The 19,565-nt window shown below is 42.1% G+C and overlaps 1 protein-coding gene across 1 annotated transcript; it reads left to right on the top strand.

The window, feature by feature from the left end:
• Positions 1-1,632: 1,632 nt before the first annotated feature.
• On the top strand, positions 1,633-18,799 carry TEKT4 (tektin 4). Its single transcript, XM_065412579.1, has 6 exons — positions 1,633-2,166; positions 10,679-10,749; positions 13,640-13,783; positions 14,625-14,847; positions 16,591-16,745; positions 18,583-18,799. The coding sequence occupies exons 1-6, from the start codon at positions 1,633-1,635 to the stop codon at positions 18,797-18,799; spliced, it is 1,344 nt and encodes a 447-aa protein (XP_065268651.1).
• Positions 18,800-19,565: the final 766 nt, after the last annotated feature.

The raw sequence follows: 19,565 nt of genomic DNA, 5'->3' as shown, positions 1-19,565 counted from the left end.
CACTGAATGACACCAGGAGGAATGAGGAGCATATGGTTTTTAAAAATCACAACACTATTGAAGATTAGGGGAGTCTTGTTTAGTGGCAATGCAAGTGCAATAGCACCCTCTGTTGCCAGATGAATTATCACCTTCTGTTTTAGGCTGATCTCATTGAATTTCTTCCCAAAATTACAAACAGAATATGAAATATTCATCACCTTCTGGTCATTTCTTTTAACTCTGTGAAGATTTGTATTTAATTTATGTGCCTGGTAATAACCCGGATATTAAAATTTAATTTTAAGTTTTATGCTGCTCTAATTCTCAAAATGAAAATTAAACAGGTGCTACAGCTGTAGACATAATTCACAAGTGCTTGACTGGTAAAGGGTGTTGGGTTCTGGGGATGGTCTTTTTATTTTCTTTAAAGCAGATCAATGAGAAATCGAACCTTGGGCTTTGTTGTAGGTTATCCAAAGTTATACCATAGCTATGTTAGCGTAGGCATAAGCGTGTAATGAACTGGGTAGTGTGTTTTTACACTGCTGCATTCTACTGGATGGAATCAAAACTGCTCAGCTATGGGCTGGTCTACACTAGAATGTTACATCGACCTAAATTCACACCTCTGAGAAACAGTTAAGCTCCAGTGTAGACAGTGCCAGACTGACGGAAGAATTATTTTGTTGACCTAGCTACTGCCTCTTGGAGAGGTGGATTTACTACAGCGATTTACTTCTGTCACTGTCGTAGGTGTCTACACTATAGCGGCGCAGCGGTAGTGTTTCTAGCGTGGACACGGCCTATGTCTCCTGGGCTCTGCACTGCCAGCAGCTCACGGCAGAGGGCTGTTCTTTCACCAAGAAGTTCCAAGCATTCAGTACAGTGTCAACCATGAAACTCAGCGTTTGCAGCGGGTCTCTGAAAGCTCTGCGGGATGCATCTGCTTCCATGAAACAAAGAGATGGCCACGGTTGATGGACAGTACGTCCAGTAACAAAGGGGCAGGCAATGCTGCAGCTGTCTTGTCGCCCACGGTGAGGGCATGGATGACCTCATGTGAGGTCACAGAGTAAATGCTACAGGGCCCAGGCCCTGTGTGACTCTGAGGAGGGGAAGAGAGCCCCTACCAAAGGCTCCTGCGCCCCCTGCCAGCCAGCTGTACCCACGAGGGTCAGCCCCGCCCCTTCCACACAAAGCAAGGCACACTCTGCTCCCCCCAAACCAGGTACTCTGGCCCTTTAAGAGCAGGAGTACAGTCCCCCTCCCACTCTCATGGAACGTTCCCTCAGGCACTGCAACGCCATTGGTTGGCACCGTCACTCCAGGCAACCGGGGGTCGGGCTCGCTCACCGTCGCCTGGCTCGAGTTTCCCTACGGCGTAGAACGTTGTCTAGGCGCATCTGCTCTCCCATTGGCTGCCACCGTCGCCCGGGCAACGACGGGCGCGGCCGGGACGCTAACCCGTCACCGTCTCGGGTTTCCCTGGCGAAGGTTCCCCCAGCGGACCCGCTCCCTCATTGGCTGGCCGCCGTCGCCGGGGCAACGGGAGGACGCTGAGCGAGGCGCCGTTGGAAGGCCCCGCAGCGAGCCGCGGCCTTTCCTGATCGCGGTGCCCGGGGCCAGGCCGCTGTGCGGCGGGAAGCGAGCATGGCTCAGAGCGGGGTGCTGCTGACCAGGGAGCCGGCGCCGCAGGCGGTGCCGGTGTCCGAGCTGCCCATGAAGGTGTACGAGGCGGCGCTGAACACGGGGCCGGACTCCTCGTGCGGCCTGGCCACGGCCGGCTTCCGCACCGCCAAGTACCTGACCGAGGAGTGGCACCAGCACAACTACGCCCAGTACCACCAGGCCTTCGCCGACCGCGACGGCTCCGAGCGCTGCCGCCACGAGTCCCAGAGCCTGGCCGCCTACGCCGCCGCCCTGGCCCAGCGCACCCAGGAGGACTCCACCGCCAAGCTGGGCCAGCGCCTCCAGGACACGCACTTCTGGAAGGCCGAGCTCCAGAGGGAGATCGAGGACCTGACGACCGAGACCGGCCTGCTGGCGGCCCAGAAAGTGCGGCTGGAGCGGGCGCTGGACGCCACCGAGGTGCCCTACACCATCGCCACCGACAACCTGCAGTGCCGCGAGAGGAGGCAGCCGGCGGACCTGGTTCGGGACCAGGTGGAGACGGAGCTGCTGAAGGTGAGTGGGGATGGGGCCTGTCATGAGGCCTTCCACAGCCAGCCTCAGCTCTAAAATGCCCAGGGGCTACAATACCCTAAGATAGACAGACTATGGCGGTCACAGCCCATGGAGACATGTCCCAGTCCCAGCAGAACACAGACCTGGCTCTACTTCCCGGCCTTGTGCCCTGGCATGTTCACAACGGTTTGGTTCTATCTGCTTGGGCATGACAAAGGGAGACCAAAGATCCTTGCCTGCTACCTCTCCCCCTTGATCCTGGTCTTGATATTGAATCCGCCCCAGTTGCTGCCAACTCCACCTGGCAGGAGGGTTACACAAGCAAGTTCAGAAGGGAGGCCTCTGAGGTGGACATGGAGCATCACATGCTGGCATGAGACATCCATGGGCTGCACCGCCATATAAAATATAACATGCCAGTTAAGTGTCACCCTAGGTTCTTGGCTAGTTGCCAGTTGCAACCCTTGGGTGGGCAAAGTCCAGCCACCGTTCTCATAACTGTATTCCTGGACATGGGATTGTTTTTGTCCTGCTGAGGGAAAGAGAGAGAGAGGTGGTGTTTCAACACAAAGCAGGATCTTTATCATACTGCAAGATGGATACGGTGTTGAGATGACAAGGTGACAGCGTAGGCAGGCAGAGGGCATATACAGATGGTACTTTTCTGACAAACTGAGTTTAGCAAACATGAAATAATCTGTTTCAGAACATGTTCCCCAAAGAGAGTCTCCTGCATCCAGCAGAAACTTTAGCACCTTCTTTGGAGATGCTGGGATTTTCAATGCGATATTGTGTGCAAAATTCTCTGGGCCAAATTCTGCTCTCATAGTTGTACAATTCCATGAATGTAATTGTGGTTGCACGGATGTAACTGAGGACAGATTCTGGACCCATTTTACATTCTGGAATTCTCCTTATTCTTGCATCTAAGGTTAATACCTACTTGTTTGCAATCTCCAATATATTTTGAAGATGCCAAAATTGATTCAGGATGAGTTATTGATCAGATTAAATGGCAATATTAGTACTTAGAAAAAAACAGAGCTGGACTTCATAGTGGATGGGAAGCAATTAGGATATTATAGGAGTTCTTTAATTGGGATCATGCAGATGTTGTAACCAGTGTTCATGGGAATATTCTAGTTGATCCTACAAATATGAGGTTACTATTAGATACCATAAAAGATAATGCAGTGGCCTGTCCGTCTGCTGCATAAACATTAACATGATTAATCCCAGATTATCAAGCAGAAATTCCCCCAACAAGCTGTTGATACTTTATGGAGAACTTTGTCAAAAATACATTTACAAAAATATTTGTCTGGCATAGCTTATTTCCTGTATTTCTCACCTGTTACTCACTATTATGAAGGATACTTAGTTCATTTCTAAGGAGTCCACCTGCTCCTGCTGCTAGTTCTTCACTTTAAGTCGTATTTCTGTTTCTGACGACAAAGCATCAACAGCCAACTGGAGATGTCATAAAGAAAGAATGATGTGATTTCAGATGCGGCATAAGCACCAGAAGCAGATGAACTCTTGAGAAGCTAAGATTCTGTTACCATGCCAATGACCTTTGCAATGAGGACCGAGGGAAAGGAATGAATAATATGAGAATAATAACAGTGCAAGAGTTAACTGAAATGCATGGATTTTGCAGCAGAGATGTTTGCAAATAGAATGATTTGAAGTGAATTCTTTGTGACTTTGCCAGCTTTTTATGCTAAATGCCCCACTCTCATTCCAGGAAATCAATCTCTATCTTGTATGTCTTGCTGTTTCCAATCATAGAACAGTAATACTTGTCACTCGGCCATGAGTTCTGACTGCTCATTGCTCAGATTTCAAAGTTAATGGTTTGATTCGCTGGTGGGTGTATTTCCATTTGCATATTGATTTGGAGGAGCTATGCGGTTTTATTTAAAAAAATTTCAAAATCCTGTTCACCCTGTCCAACCACGTTCCACTCTAACCCCTCCCTAAAGCAATGGAGGATCAGAGCTGCTCATTCTCGGTTTGTCATTTCCTCCTTCGGAACTGGGACGGGGACGATGGGCCATATGTTCCTCTCTCAAGTGAAAACTCAAAGGAAGGGAAACAGTGTTCCAAAGACGCTACCTAGTCAGCTGTATGGAGAGTCTGACATACATTCCCTTGGGCAGAGGTTTGTTTGATCGCCTGGGGAAATTGAATTCCAGGGTGTCTGTCCAATTGATTCAGTCCCTCTTCACTGATTTCACGCCCCCCTTCCCTACTAGTAGGCTTGGCACATTCCAGCCTTATTTCTGTCGGTACCCCCAATATGGCAGTGCACTAATCTCCATAGAATCATAGACTTGTTGGGTTTCAAGGGACCACGGGAGGCCATGCTGAGGCAGGAAGGTCTATTTAGCCTGCCCCTGACAGGTGTTTGTCTAACCCGTTCCAGTGCTTAAATCCTTAGAGTTAGAAAGTTTTTCCTAATATCTAACCTAAATCTCCCTTACTGCAAAGTAAGCTGATTGCTTCTTCTCCTACCGGTGTCCTTGGCGAGGAGCCCCGTTCATTCCCCCTGGGAAATCTGTCATTTGTGGGGATGGATGTATCAAGTAGAGTGGTTACTCCCTGGCCGCCCAAATCTACACAGCTGTAGCTATGTGGGGTGAGGTGGAAACAGGCAGAGCAGGTTACTGCTCCCCTTTCCTGTCATTTTGGGGCCTTTTCACTGATATGTGGGATCCTTTGCTCTCCTCTGCTCTGCAGTGGAAAGCATTTCTCAGTTCTTGAAGGTCAGATCCTGTATCTTGAGAGTCCCTGAAAGATAGGCACCTTCTCAGCAGCGCTTGGGCACATGGAAGTTAGGAGTCTAAATACCTTTGATGATCTGGGCAAGGGTGTTTATAGAGACAGCACCAACAGACATGCAAGCTGGGGAAACCCTTTGCATGGAAGGGTGATTTCCTTTTCCTTCCAGCAGAAGTCAACAGATGACCACAGTAAGAAACCAGGGGTAGCTAGAGGGAAGATTTTTTGCTACTTTTTGTCGTATAGAGGGTTTCAGCCTCTCTCTCCTAGTGGTATTAGAGGGAGGAGTCATATCGAGAACACATAGGGTGATATGTAATACTGCCAGTTTCACTACTACCACAATGAGGGATGAATATGTTTCAGTGAAAGCTCTTCAGGTGAGTAATATAAATCAGCTGTGAAGTACTTAGGTGACTTTTACTTAGAAAGGAGTGAATCAACTTAGATGACATATTGAAGTGATGTATTTTAAGGGCAGTTCCGGTTAGGAAAGGAAGTTTGGAGGAAGGAGCAGAATGGTCTTTCCTGATGAATAAAGATGATTATTTTTATTTCTTCCAACATCAGACTACTGCACGTGAAATGTCTGAACTCCGGAAAAACTAAACATGCATCTAACTCTGAGGGATGTATTTTACTATCATAGCACATCTCATCATCTACTCTAAATCTCCTCTGCGTCATTGTAATGCCAGGTTAATAACTTTGTGTGCCTGCATCTAATATTATATTATAAGCACTAGCATGGGCTTGTCACATGGTGGTATAAATCATGTGTCAGGTGTGTATATTCTGCATGTCAAATTGTATTTCTACACATGCAGTCTCCGGATTGATTAATTTAGAGCCAAATGCTACCCTGGTTTATGCAGGAAACTCTGCTTATACCTCCCTGGTTTAAGAAACTCACAAACAATTGCTTTTAAAAATTCCCATTATTTTCTCCAAGTGATGTTAATGACATACACATAATTATGCATTGTGCTGGATTTATCACTAGATTCATGCTACTTAGGAAAACATCATCTATAACACCATAAAACTAAAAACTGTAATAAAATTAATTACCTACTAAATTTTAAACTATAAAGTGTTCATTTTGTTTTTAATTGACAATCATATTATGATGGCTCGAAGATTATTATTATTAACTATGGAAAAGAAAAGTGAAAATTAACCAAGATCTCTTTAGATTTCATAACAGATGAGACGACCACATATACGTGAGAACATTAAAGATTGGAATGAGAACATATCGTCCATCAAGACCTATACTTACAACTCTGAGAAATACAAATCTACACTAATGTCATTGTCTGAATCACAAAAGTCCTGCTAGTGACTAAAATCCTTTAATATCCCCTTCCTCTCATAATATATGCAGGGCCTTCAAGTTGATTAATACTACAGTTCCATGCACACTCTAAATAAAGGTAATGTAGACTCATAGAATCATAGGAATGTCGGGCTGGAAGGGACCTTGAGAAGTCATCAAGTCCAGCCTCCTCTGCTGCGGTTGGAGAAAGTACACCTAGACCAGCCCTGACAGGTGTTTGGAGATTTTTAAGAACCAGTTGGACAATGATGGGATTCCACAACCTTGGAAACCTATTCCACAGCTTAACTACCCCTATAGTTATAACAACCCTTAACATATTTGAAGACTATCAAGTTCTCCCTCAATCTTCTTTTTGCCAGACTAAACATGTCCATTTTTTTTTAACCTGTCCTCATAGATCAGGTTTGCTAAACCATGTTTCATTTTTGTTGCTCTCCTCTGGACTGTCTCCAATTTGTCCACATCTTTCCTAAACTGTGGTGCCTATAATTGGACACAGTACTCCAGGTGAGGCCTCACCAGTGTCAAGTAGAGCGGGACAATACCTCCTGGGTCTTACATACGACACTCCTGTTAATACATCCCAAAAAGATATTAGCCTTTTTCGTAACTGCATCACATGGTTGACTCTTATTCAATTTGTAATCTACTGTAACCCCTGGATCCTTTCCAGCAGTACTACCACCTAGCCAATTATTCCCTGTTTTGTAGCTGTGCATTTGATTTTTCCTTCCTCGTATACATTCTATAAATATATTCTACCACTTGTTAAACCACAAACCTCTCCCCATGGGGAGTCAGAGTGATGGCAGGATTTGGTCCTAATTAGCTATGCTTCCAGACTCTGACTCCCTTTATCATGGATGCTCATGGAAGCAGTGAAATTTCCAACAGCATCAGGCTGTGTTCCCCTGCAGGCCTGGGGAGCCAACTCCTTTGACCCGTTCCAGCTGGCCCCCTCCAAATCTGCAGCCTTGAACTCTGTGGAGCCACATGGAGGAGCTTCTGCAGGTTTGCGGTTGGGGAAAGAGGGCGCATGCTGTAGAGGCAAAACTTCCCCTTTTTTTAAGCACCACTAGGATTGTCAACTTTCTAATCACACAAAACCGAACACCCCTACCCCCGCCCCTTCCCCGAGGCCTCGCCTCCCGCTCAATACATTTCCCCTCCCTCGGTGGCTCGCTCACCCCCACCCTCACTCATTTTCACTGGGCTGGGGCAGGAGGTTGGGATGCGGGAAGGGGTGTGGGCTCCTAACCCTAACCCAAACCAGACACCTGGTCACCCTAAGCACCACACCAACTCCATTTCCTATACAGATATGAAGGGGAGTGTATGGGGAGACTTTGGCAAACTAGTAAAGTGCCTGAAACCAGTATGGCTTATTGTTAAAAAGCAACCTAGTCAGCAAGCTGTAAATTGGCCATTCAGCAAACTCAGCTTGACCAAGGCAGGAGGGGAGGGGTTTTTGGGGTGCCACGGAAGGGGCAGCTTGACCCCGCGTCCTTCCTGATAAGAATTGTGTTGAAGTTGCTGATACATGCGTTTTAAAAGAGTAGGATATGCCCCAGGAATGTCTATTGGGGTCTCAGAGCTGCAGACTATGGAAAAACCCACACCTGGTTAATCAATAATCAGAAGAAACCTCTTGCTTGAAACTGCTTACTTAACAAGGTTTCTTTAAGGGACATGTCATTCTATTACTAATGTATAAATAAGAGGACTCCTTTGGGGGACTCTTCGGGACTAGTCTCTCCCTCTGGATGCATCTTGTGTTCCCCAGCGGCAGACGGGCTGCCACTGTGCCACTCGAAAGCCACACTCAGCTTTGGTAATTATCAAGGGTTGGGGGTGTTTTACTAATCTTGTTGCGGACGTGTGTAAGTGCTTGAGACTAGTAAAGTTTAGCTTTAAGTGAAAGCACTCTTGTGTTGTCCTGTTTGTGCCAGTCATCTATCGGTCGGGCAGCCGTGTCTCCCCTGATTTATTTCCTGACACCTCCTTGCACAGAGTAAAGTTACCAAGAGCTTTGGGTTGAAAGAACCCCGGCTAACAGGAAGCATTTTGCATTGGCGAGCATGAATCCTACATAGCTCAATCATATTTATCCCTCTGTCTCTTATTTGGTAAGCTGTCTTCAGTTCCGAGCCGGTGAAGATTTACACAAGTGCATAACTTTAGGCACTGAGTAGGCCCACTGAACTTAGTGGGTTAAAGATAAGCACATGCATACATTTTGGAGGATTGGGGCCTTAATCGGGAATATTTAGCGTCCAATCCCACAGCTTTTATTCAGGCAAAACTCCCACTGAACTTTGCCTGAGTAATAATGCAGAAACTGGAGGGCCTTTAGGTGTCTTTTGCTAGTTTGAACATACTCGACGTTTTTATTTGCACACATTGTTTTAGGGTAGGAGGGAAGCTCATCTACTTTAAGGTTTGGGGTTAAATCAGGAACACTAAACTTTCCCACAGAGCTAAAAGGCATGGTTACTGAAGTGGTTTCTGGCTGTTTGTTTCATAAGGTTGTTCTGCCAGTTTATGCAGCTTAAGAATTAGCATGGAGTTTATTTTAAATGTCATGAAAAATCATATGGCAGATCAGCATCCAGCAGTGGTTGTTATTTAAACCTGTGTGTCTGGAGCACATTAGGTTTATCTACTTCCCACTAGCATTATGGCTGCCATTGATTACGGGTATTGCTGCTGCATTTCGTAAGTATTCTATGTAAGTGCATATCTCCCCCAGCGGAAATGCAGTTACTTTTATTGTAGGTCATTCAACAAGAGTTTCCTTTATTTTAGTACTGCATCTCTTTTTCCATGTAAGAGACCTATTAATTGGTAATGGAAGGCTTTTCATATTCAAAGCTGTGCAATTAAATTGCACATTGATCACAGGTAATACTATTGCCTCTTTATTTATACTCGGGATACACAATACAACATGAAATCAATTATCTTTAATGGTATTTCAAATACTGAGTCTTGCTAAATCTTTTAAAATATTTGTAACAAAATGGTGCTGTCTAACAATTCAACCCTCGAAACATTTCCTTCCGTGGTATTCCTGATTGCAAGGGCATTTTATTAAAGAGACACTATCAATTATTTTTAATAGGTTTCGTTTTAACTGTGCATCTCAGAATCTTAAAAATACCATTTTCACCCTGATCAGACGTTTCCTTTTTTCTGTTTAAAATAAATTGTTCTTTATTATTTTCCTCCTTTGTTTCTTATGGAGAATAAACTGATATGTCAGTGACTTGTATATATCCTTATTTGTCTAAAACATTGTAATATCATCAACTGATGCAAGCACAGTTCTAAGAATAGGGTTTGTTAGTAAATACGTTTCTCTCTCTGCTGGCCAGATGACTGTCATTGGAGTAGAATAGCAACATTAATGAGGAGTTTTTTATGTCCTCTAGCTCTTTTTAATGTCTAGGCCACAAATAATAATGGAGGAAATAAGGTAGGAAATGTGGTATCTTTTATTGGACCACCTAATAAAAAACAGTGTACAAACTTCCAGGTCAGAAAGGTCACTTCATTAGGTATTGGTAGTTCAGGAACAAAGCAAACTTCTTACAATCTAAGATGCTTCCTTGTTCAGTAAAGGATAATTTAAAATACAGACTTTTAGTTTCCTATCCAAATAAATTTAATGATGAAATTAGCATGATGAATCAGTTCAACCTGGGGCTTTAGACATCTGTCCCATTATCAAGGAGGTGGGTTAACTCTTCAGGGCATAAACTAATCACCTGTTGGCTTTAGGAGACAATTGTTCCTCCATCTACAACATTGTTGAACTGACTAGATGCATTATGAGATTTTTCCATATTCCTTGGTGTTGTCCATTACCAGATGCAGGATTCTGAACTAAGCTGGTCTAATCCGATATGACAAGGCTTTGAAATTCAATAGATTATTTTTCAATGGGTGCCTTAAAGCCATTTAAACATACAATAATTTTGTAAAAGGTCTAGCACCAACATCTATATATATCTATATAGCAACCTGCACAGCTGCAAATCTTGTATTAAATATGATAAAAACATATTCCTTCCTCTTAATATACATGCAGTATTAAAACAACAAATTCTAAAGAATGGAAATACTTTAAGCATTAGTTCATTTTTAGATAAGTGTCACAAACCTGTAATTTATTGAGTGAATTCAATGTTGATTGATCTACCTTATATTTGAATCATATCTAACTCTGCAGAAGATCTTGACAAAGTCTTTACAATCATGAAAAATAGTGTCACAAAGAGAATGGATAATTAGTGGACAATTTAGCAATGCACCAGTAGCAGTTGAAAGCAAAGGTCTCTGAAAATGGGATGTACTGAATACCATAATTTTTATATTTTTATCTAGGAAGTTGAACTTATCAGAAATGTACAAGAACTTCTGAAAAGAACTTTGATGCAAGCTGTTAACCAGATGCAGTAAGATGCTTTTCACTGTTCCCAAATACTTAATGATTTATAGGACCAAATTAATTCCTGGCATCTATGGACACAACTGTCAGTAGGTGAAATTCACAAGGCCTATGCACTACCTACCATTCTATTTAAGCCCTCAAAATAGATACAATTACATATATGGAAAGGCAGCATTGGAAGCAAGCCAGTTGGTGTAAGAGAAGTGCCACATCTTTTTGTAATGATAGTTTCCATTATTCTATAACATTAGGTCAAATTTTTCATCTTGCTTTCAAATATATCTGTTTAGTTCTGTGATGGCTCAAAATTGCATGTAAGTAGAAGTACGGTAAAAACATTTTATTCTGTTGAAGTCACTGCTCTATTGCATTGGGACTAGTACAGCTATTTTAAAATCTCTTTTTAAACAATTTGTTAGAAAAAAGTACCTTTTCCCCCCAGAGCTGTTGCCATCAGATGTCAGTATGAACTAAGGAAGTGAAAAAAACCAACAGTATCCTTGCTAGTATGGAAGTCTGTTGTTCTTGAGAAGTAGTGTTTACTTTTATGTTACAATATACCAGTCCGGAAATAAGATGTTTACTAAATTCTAAGGTATTTCAAGGTGAGACAATTAATAGTACACATTACATTTAAAAATCTTTTATTCTTATCAGCCAGCATTTGTCATATTTTGTTAGATATAAAGCAGAATATTATTTTTAATAAAGAATGCTTATAAAAATCACTCAACAATTTCAGATAGTTTAATTACCTCTGTGATGGGTTACCCCCCACTCCGGGGTGCCACCTGATGTACTGAGGTACCACTGATCCCGCCTGTTCCACCAGCCTGGGCTCCCTTACTTTGATCTACTGAGCCAGGCCCTCAAGCCTCCTGCAGCACACACAGATAGGGACACACCCAGCTGCAGAATGACATGGACACTGAAATCAACTCTGCATGGGAAGACTCAGCTAGGGAATTGCCCAGGACTCATGTGCACACCCCCTCTGGGGTGAAAACCCAAAATTGTATTGTCTTGCGCTGCACAGAGAAAGGTACAGCGTAAGCTTATTGAAATTCACCTCCTCCCTCAATGTGGAGGAAGATAGGCACAGCTCCCCCCCCCCCAGTAATGAATTCCACAAACTGGGTTCAGAGAAAACAAAAACAAGTTTATTAACTAAGTGTTTATAAGGGATAGCAAACAGATCAAAGCAGATTACTGAGCAAATAAAACAAACACGCAAACTAAGCTTAATACACTAAAGAAACTGGTTACAAGTAGTAATTTCTCACCCTAAATGTTGCTTTAGGCATTTCTTTCACAGGCCAGACACCTTTTCCAGCCTGGGCTCAGCTCTTCCCCCCCTTTTGTCTTTCTTAGGCCTTGTTTACACTGCCACTTTACAGCGCTGCAACTTTCTCGTTCAGGGGTGTGAAAAAACACCCTTCTGAGCGCTGCAAGTTTCAGCTCTGTAAAGTGGCAGTGCAGACAGTGCACCAGCGCTGGGAGCTATGCTCCCAGCGCTGGTAGCTACTCTCCTCATGGAGGTGGACACAGTCCCAGCGCTGGTGCCACGACTACACAGCCACGTTAAAGCGCTTCTGCTAGTGAAGACATACCCTTAGATGTTTCCAGCAGTCATCCTGGGCGGGGATTCAGTGAGGAAAGAACCCTGATTAACTCACTTCCCTGCCTTAAATAGGATTTACATACGGCAGGAATCCTTTGTCTTTCAGTGTGATTCCCACCCGGCTCAGTGGAAAAATACTGGTATTCTATGTTGGAGTCCAGTACCAGGTGACATGATCACATGACCCTGCAGTGTCAAAGCAGCCATGTGTCAAAGGCCATTTGTAGCATCCCAGGAAGCTTCTCCAGAAGGTGGGAGATTAGCATCTTCAAAGACCTATTGTTCTCCCTAATGGTCCATTGACTTGTCCCCAGCTAACCAGCCAGGCTGATTGCGTTTTGTCTGGTGGGCGTTCCCCAGGTGCAAACACTTCTGTAGTTAAGATGTATAGTCAATATTCCTAACTTTAGATACAAACATGATGCATGCATACAAATAGGATAATCATATTCAGTAAATCATAACCTTTCCAATGATACCTTACATGCCTTGTCTTGCACAAAACATATCATAGTTATGCTATAATCCGATTAGAACAATATTTCTATGAAGAATATGAGCTGTTGCATCAAAACCTCCATCAAAGCACAATACAGGATCTATTGAGTGCAGACGTTACTTTGTATTAGTAATTGTTTTAAGATCGTCTTGGCGTAGTATTACATAGGTTAACATTTGTAGACTTTTTGATTCCTTAGTTCATACTGACATCTGGTGGTAACAGGCGAGAGAAAAATGGTGCTTTTTATAACTAACTGTTGCTAAAGATCTTTAAATTAATTGTGGTAGGCAGGAGAGATTTAATTTAGAATAAAGCAACAGCTTTCATGTTTAATGTCATTATTACTGTGTTTTCTGAGGATCAAATCATGCTGTCTCCCGGATAAAAACTTTGGGTGAGTGGGAAAGAGGACTAAGAAACCCACGTGGGTCACATTCTGGAGTTCCCATATGGGTCCCCTTTCCACCGGGATTACTCTGTGAAACCCCACGTCCAGCTCCTCACCTCACCATCAGAGCTCCAGCTATTGCAGTTAGTACAGAGGAGAGTTTGGGGGGGGGGGGTGTGGAAGTGGGTAGTATGGTGCTGCTGTGCAAGGTTGGGGAAAGAGATTTTGGGCTGGAATTTTCAAAGGATCTGAAGGAGGATTTCCTACTCAGCTTTCTTTGAAAGTCCTAGGCTCTGTCCTCTGGACTCATACATTTTCATGATGTTGTTGCAAGGTCATATTATTTTTCCAGTACTGATTTGTGGGAATCTTCACCTTTTTAGATTAAATCGAGATCACAAGCAGATTTGTGAAATGGATTGGTCTGATAAAGTGGAAACGTACAACATTGATGACAAATGTGGAAGATACAATAATCAGAGCACCAACATCCAGTTCCATCCCAGCTCATCAAAGTTTGAGGAAAGGTGAGGACTACTTGTTATTAACCTATACAAGGAAAGCCATTGAGATGTAAAGGATCCTCTGTATCAGCTAAAACCACACCATTTCTGTATATAAGTTTATTTTATGCCAAACAAATACATATGTTTGCAAAATAGCAATTCTTAGCAATAATTTGTTTTAAACATTTTTTTGGGGGGGGGGGTCATTCAAAACCCATTGAAGTCAATGCAAAGGCTCGATTAGATTGAATTATAGAAGCCCTGGGTTAGTTGTTGAAAGAAAAGTTTCACTCCTCTTATATAGAACAGAATTTTATTGCTTAACTATTATAAATGTTGTTGCTTTTTCCCCTCCAACCACTATTCCTGCAACGTAGTTTACAGAATGTTATAGAGTTCCTTCTGCTGCTCAACAGATGGCAAAGTATTACCACAGAATCATATTTCAGTCTGCTTTGTAGATAAGGTAGTCATGGATTGTAAAGCTTAATTGGCTAGAAATCCTAGTGCTTCTGTACCGCTGTCTTAACAATGTTTGCCACTCTCAGTATAGTTAAGATTTATGAGTGATTCTTATTTTTTGTCTTGCCTTTATTCCTATTTGCTAAAGGTGATAGAACTTCTGAGATTCTATATAGTGTATCTCTCTCTGCTTCAGAACTGAGAGAACAGGTGAGAGTATTCCCGCCTGCTGTTCCCCCATGTTTTATTTATAGTAATACTAAAGCATGCATGCCATAGCAGGAAAGTTTATGGGATGATAAAACCCAAGGAAATGGAACAGTTCTGTTTTGGCTTTTCTTTTCCATTGCAACTTGAACAAAGTTCTTCATGAGAGTGATTTCTGCCCTATCCCTTACAGTGCCTCAACGCCTGAAACCTGGGCAAAATTCAGCCATGACAACATCTATAGGGCAGAGCGAGAGCGACTGGCTTCCATCAACCTCCGTTTATTGATTGACAATATCCTGCATGACACAGCTGAGGATCTGCGCTTGCAGTGCGCTGCCGTTGATGAGGCTTTTGCTAAACGCTGTGAAGAGATGGAAGATGCAAAACACAAACTGGAACATCATTTGAAAAAAGTAAGGGTGCCCCTGAGTTTATTGGCTAAGCCGCTTCCATTAGTTTTCATACATATTGAGATCATCACAGTAGAATGATCAAGAAAGAAGAGTTGCTTAGTCCATGTAGAGTATAGAATAGTATTTGTGTCAGTTTAGTATCTGATAGGGTTTCCAGTTGTGACCCCGATTCAGCAGAGCACCTAAGCACATGCTTATATTTAAGTGTGTGCTTAAGTTCCGTTATTGTCACTGCTTCACTAAATCACGGTGGACTTAAAATGCATGCTCAAAGTTAAGCACATGTTTAAGTGCTTTGCTGAATCAGGGCCTAACTCCTGCCCTGGCAAGGAAATGAACTTTATGATCTAATAGGTGTTTCCCACCTGTCTAGCTGTAAAGTACTAGGTCAATATTCATCTCAGGTGTAGCCCCGCTAAAGTCAGTGGAATTAACCCGGGGTGGATTTTCCCCCACTGTATCCATCTGTGAACAGTGCACACTGTGTATGCAAGACATATACACATACAACATAGACTCCTATTTAAAAGCTATTAATAGGGTGAGATGTTTCAAGATGTTGTTGGAGACAAAGTAAAAAGCTTTGGATCCCACTGAAGGGCAGCTCTGAGCTAGCAGAGGATGAGTGGGGGCGGCGGGGGAGAGAAATGGTAAAATTTTTATGAACATGTCACTCCTAAATAGAAGCATCTATAGTAGTGTGCATTATGGTGCCTTTTCCATAACTTGTCTAATACACTAGTCAGAATATTTTTACTGTGACTGTACCTCTTCAAGGGAAGATTACAGTAGTCAGTATCATATACATCACTGCCAGTAACCACTAGTTGCCTCCCAAGATTATTTTTATTATTACACTCTTAAAAAGCGAGCATTTAGCATGGTACGTGATGCATTCTAAATGTATTACCTACTGTGTGTAAGGACAATACCATTGATATGGTACTCGTTTTTTAAGGGCATCCACTGTAATACTACTGAAGTTCTATGGGCATTAATGTCAATTTCCATTTTGTTTTTTCTCCTCAAAGTCCAACCAAGGGGCAGGTGGAACAAACTGACAGTCAGCAACTCATGACTGAATAATTCTGTGAAAATGTATAATACCCTGTAAAAAAAAAAAAAAAAATCCGAAATACAAATTCATAGGCCTTGATTCTACTGTCCTTTACACTGATTTAATTCTGGAGTGACTCCATCAAAGTCAGTGGAGTTCACTGGTTTTAAAGGAGATGAGAATCAGTATTTCTCATTTTTTCATGTGATTCCAGTTTCACTAATGCCAGAAAGCTGTGAACATAAGCCTAGGTAATCTTTCTGATCTAATTCAAAATAGCCTGTCACTTTTTGAGTAATTTACATTAATTGCAGTGCCAGAAATGATTCACTGAGATGGATTGTGCCATGAACAGGTTCTGATGAGAATACAAATAGACTGTAGTATTTAATCAGCTGCAAAAATTCTTCAGCTTCTCTTTAAAGTGGACATGAGATTTTCCATTCTGCTCAGTGTAGGAATAGAGATAAGGAGACAAAAGAGCTTTATACGACCTTTGCACCTCCCATATTCTGGCGTCAACGAGAGGGCTACCCAGCAAGAGCAAAACTCCCCTTGATTCCTTGGAAGCTTGAAGAGGCCCCATCTTTTAATGTCTGTAAAGTGCTATACACACAAATAGTACCATATACGTTAAATTTATTGTCTTAAACTTGTCTTTTCTCATGGATATTCACTTCAAACAGACCCTTAAGGAGATTGGAGATCAAGAAAACAACATTGCTGCTCTTAAACAAGCTATTAAGGACAAAGAAGCTCCACTGAAAGTGGCTCAGACAAGGCTGTATGACAGATCTTTTAGGCCCAACGTTGAGCTCTGCAGAGATCCAGCACAATTCAGGTAAACACATTAAAGAGAGAGTCCTTAAAGACCCCAATTATATCAAAGATATTTTTGAGAACTTCTCCCTGGCAGAGACATACTGTGGCAAAGAAATAAATGGCTTACCTATTCACAATAACGTGAACAAACCCTAACCCTAACCCTAACGTGTTATTGTGAATGGGTGTATCATTGACTTCAATGGGTTGACATAGATTCAATGGAGTTTCACCCATTGACACCAGTTCTTAAATGTCAATTATCTAATCCCCAAGTTTAACGATGTCACTGCCACTGTTGTACGAAATAGTTTTGTAGCATGTGACCTTCAGCTCTTAATTACTGGGCTTGATTCCAATACCTTTCACTGATGTAAACTGGGAGTTACGCCATTGAAATCAGTGTAAAGAAGATCTGAATCAGGTCCAACATGTTTATAAATAGAGAATCCATAAACATCTCTGTCCACTTTCTTCTTTGAACAGTGGGGTTCTTTACTTATCCAGCTGATCCAAAATAACCTGACAGGTTGTAGATAATTTGCAGCCAGTATGCTCTTGGCAGAGGTTCATTGTGAGGTGAATTATGCGGTGACTCAATTACACTTCAAGCACTATGAATGTAAATGGGCTGTGCATTTCCACAAGCTGAGAAAACTCATCAGCTCCTCCAAAGAACTAGCCGATGGCATTCGATTTTCAGTAATAATCCATTTAAAAACTGGAGGGCAATAAATCCTTTCAAATTAAAGGTCGGAATGTAATTTGTTACTCTTGATCTCATTATAGTGCTTGTAATTGATTCTCCCACATGTGTTTTTTTCCCCCCCTGCCCATAGGAAAATTTGTGATCAGCTTTCCCAGTTGTTTATAGCAAAAATATACACCATTCAAAGCCAACATGCTGCTTCTGTCCTCTGTATAGTGATGCGATAGGCTTACTTAATTCAAATGCTTTATGCTATCTCAGGCACATTCATTTAGGCCCTGATTCAGCAAACCATCCCTATTCAAAGCTCTTAAATATGTGCATTGCCTATAATAGGATATAAGGGCATGCTTAAGTACTCTGCTGAATAGGGATGTGTTTAATTGTTTTGCTGAAATGGGGCCTTATATTGTTTTACATTACTCCTCTCCCCCCAATACATACCCCTTATATAGCATCCCCTTTTCCCATGAAATAAACATTTGGGGGGGACTCCTGTGAACTTTTAATGAGAGTCGTGCACCTACCTGCCTTTTATGGCTTTGAAAATCTTCTCTACAATTCATTCTAAAAAGAACCTAAGGAACATTTTGTGATTTCACTTACATCAACTTACATCTGAAGTAACACCATGAGCTTCAGTAGTTCCTCCAGTTGTACACCAGCGAACGGGGGAAAAAATTGGGCTTACATAAACGTTTAGACAGTCAAAAATCAATCAGTCATCTAAATCATTTTTAGCCCTTCAGCTGTTAACAAGGGATGCTTGCAGAATGGATTAGTATCTAGGACAATGGATCATTCTTTCATGACTATTCCGAATGGGGAAAGGTTATCTTGGAGTTTGTTGTTTTTACAATGTAAATTTTAGGAGACCTTTATAATTACAGTTGTTTTGAAATTATTCCGAGCTTTATCTTTATTGGAAGAGACTTCATTGACAGCTCGGAGAGCAGCTTCATTTCATAATCCTATAGCCCAAAATCTTTAGCACCCACCTGGCCCTGCTAGCCGTTATACAAACTAACACCCAATTACTGTGCTGTTGAGTTTCAGAAGAACAAAGACTGCTAACCAGAGAACTATAACAGCTCACATGCCTTTGGAGCCTTCCTCTAATTTTGATTACTTATTTAATTCTATTCAGGTTGATCAGTGAAGTTGAAGAACTGACGGAGTCCATTGAGTCTCTGAAGCAGAAACTACTGGAGGCTGAACAGTCTCTGAGGAACCTGGAAGACACGCGGATGAGTCTAGAGAAGGAGATCGCTGTGAAATCGAACAGCATTTTTATTGATAGGCAGAAGTGCACGGCCCATCGCACGCGATACCCTGTTGTCCTTAAACTAGCAGGTTACCAGTAGCAATACCCTCTGTATTAATGATGTGAAGATTGGTAGAAAATCTTAACCTAAGATATTTAATTTTATAATAAGTGTGTAATATTGTAGTCAATAAGAAACATAATTTGCTGTTAATTTCCTTTATTTAAATAAAAATGCATAAGCAGAACATCGCAGTTGGCTGTGGTTCTTGCATTTGCATTCCACCTAAAATTTGATATCTGTTTTCTTTATGCTTGCGTAGTTCATACAGTATGTGATGTTTCAGGGCTTTTTCCCTCAGATCAAATAAATGAACATGGGGGTTTTGGAACAAAGAAAGGCTTTTCTAGCTCCATCGTTTTCAAGCAACTTTATAGTGAACAAATAAGTGTGCTTGGGAAATAGAAGAACACGCACTTCAGTAAGGAAATAGATTAAATAGATTTTAGTTTCAAGCTGCCCAAGGGTTATGAAAGTAAAATTGTAGTTTTCACAGTCAGGTGACAATCTGAATACTAACTACACAAAGCAAACCCATGATACCTGGATGTATAATCTGGTATTGAATGAAATGATTTTAAACAATCAAAACCAATTCAGTTTACTTTTAAAGAGAAGCTAAACAGCTAGTGAACAGGGAATGCTCCTTTTTCTCACTGCCTTTACCACTGTCAGAGTCTACCTTTGATCTTTTCACGCTATTCCCACTGACATCAGTGGAAGTAGTGTATGTGGATAGATAGTGAAATGTAACCCATGATGGGCAGTCAAAAGACACATCAATTCCATCTGCATCAGTAGAACC

Source organism: Emys orbicularis, chromosome 10 (genome assembly GCF_028017835.1).
Source record: "Emys orbicularis isolate rEmyOrb1 chromosome 10, rEmyOrb1.hap1, whole genome shotgun sequence".
Classification (NCBI taxonomy): domain Eukaryota; kingdom Metazoa; phylum Chordata; order Testudines; family Emydidae; genus Emys; species Emys orbicularis.
This window is presented reverse-complemented; position numbering and strand designations above follow the sequence as displayed.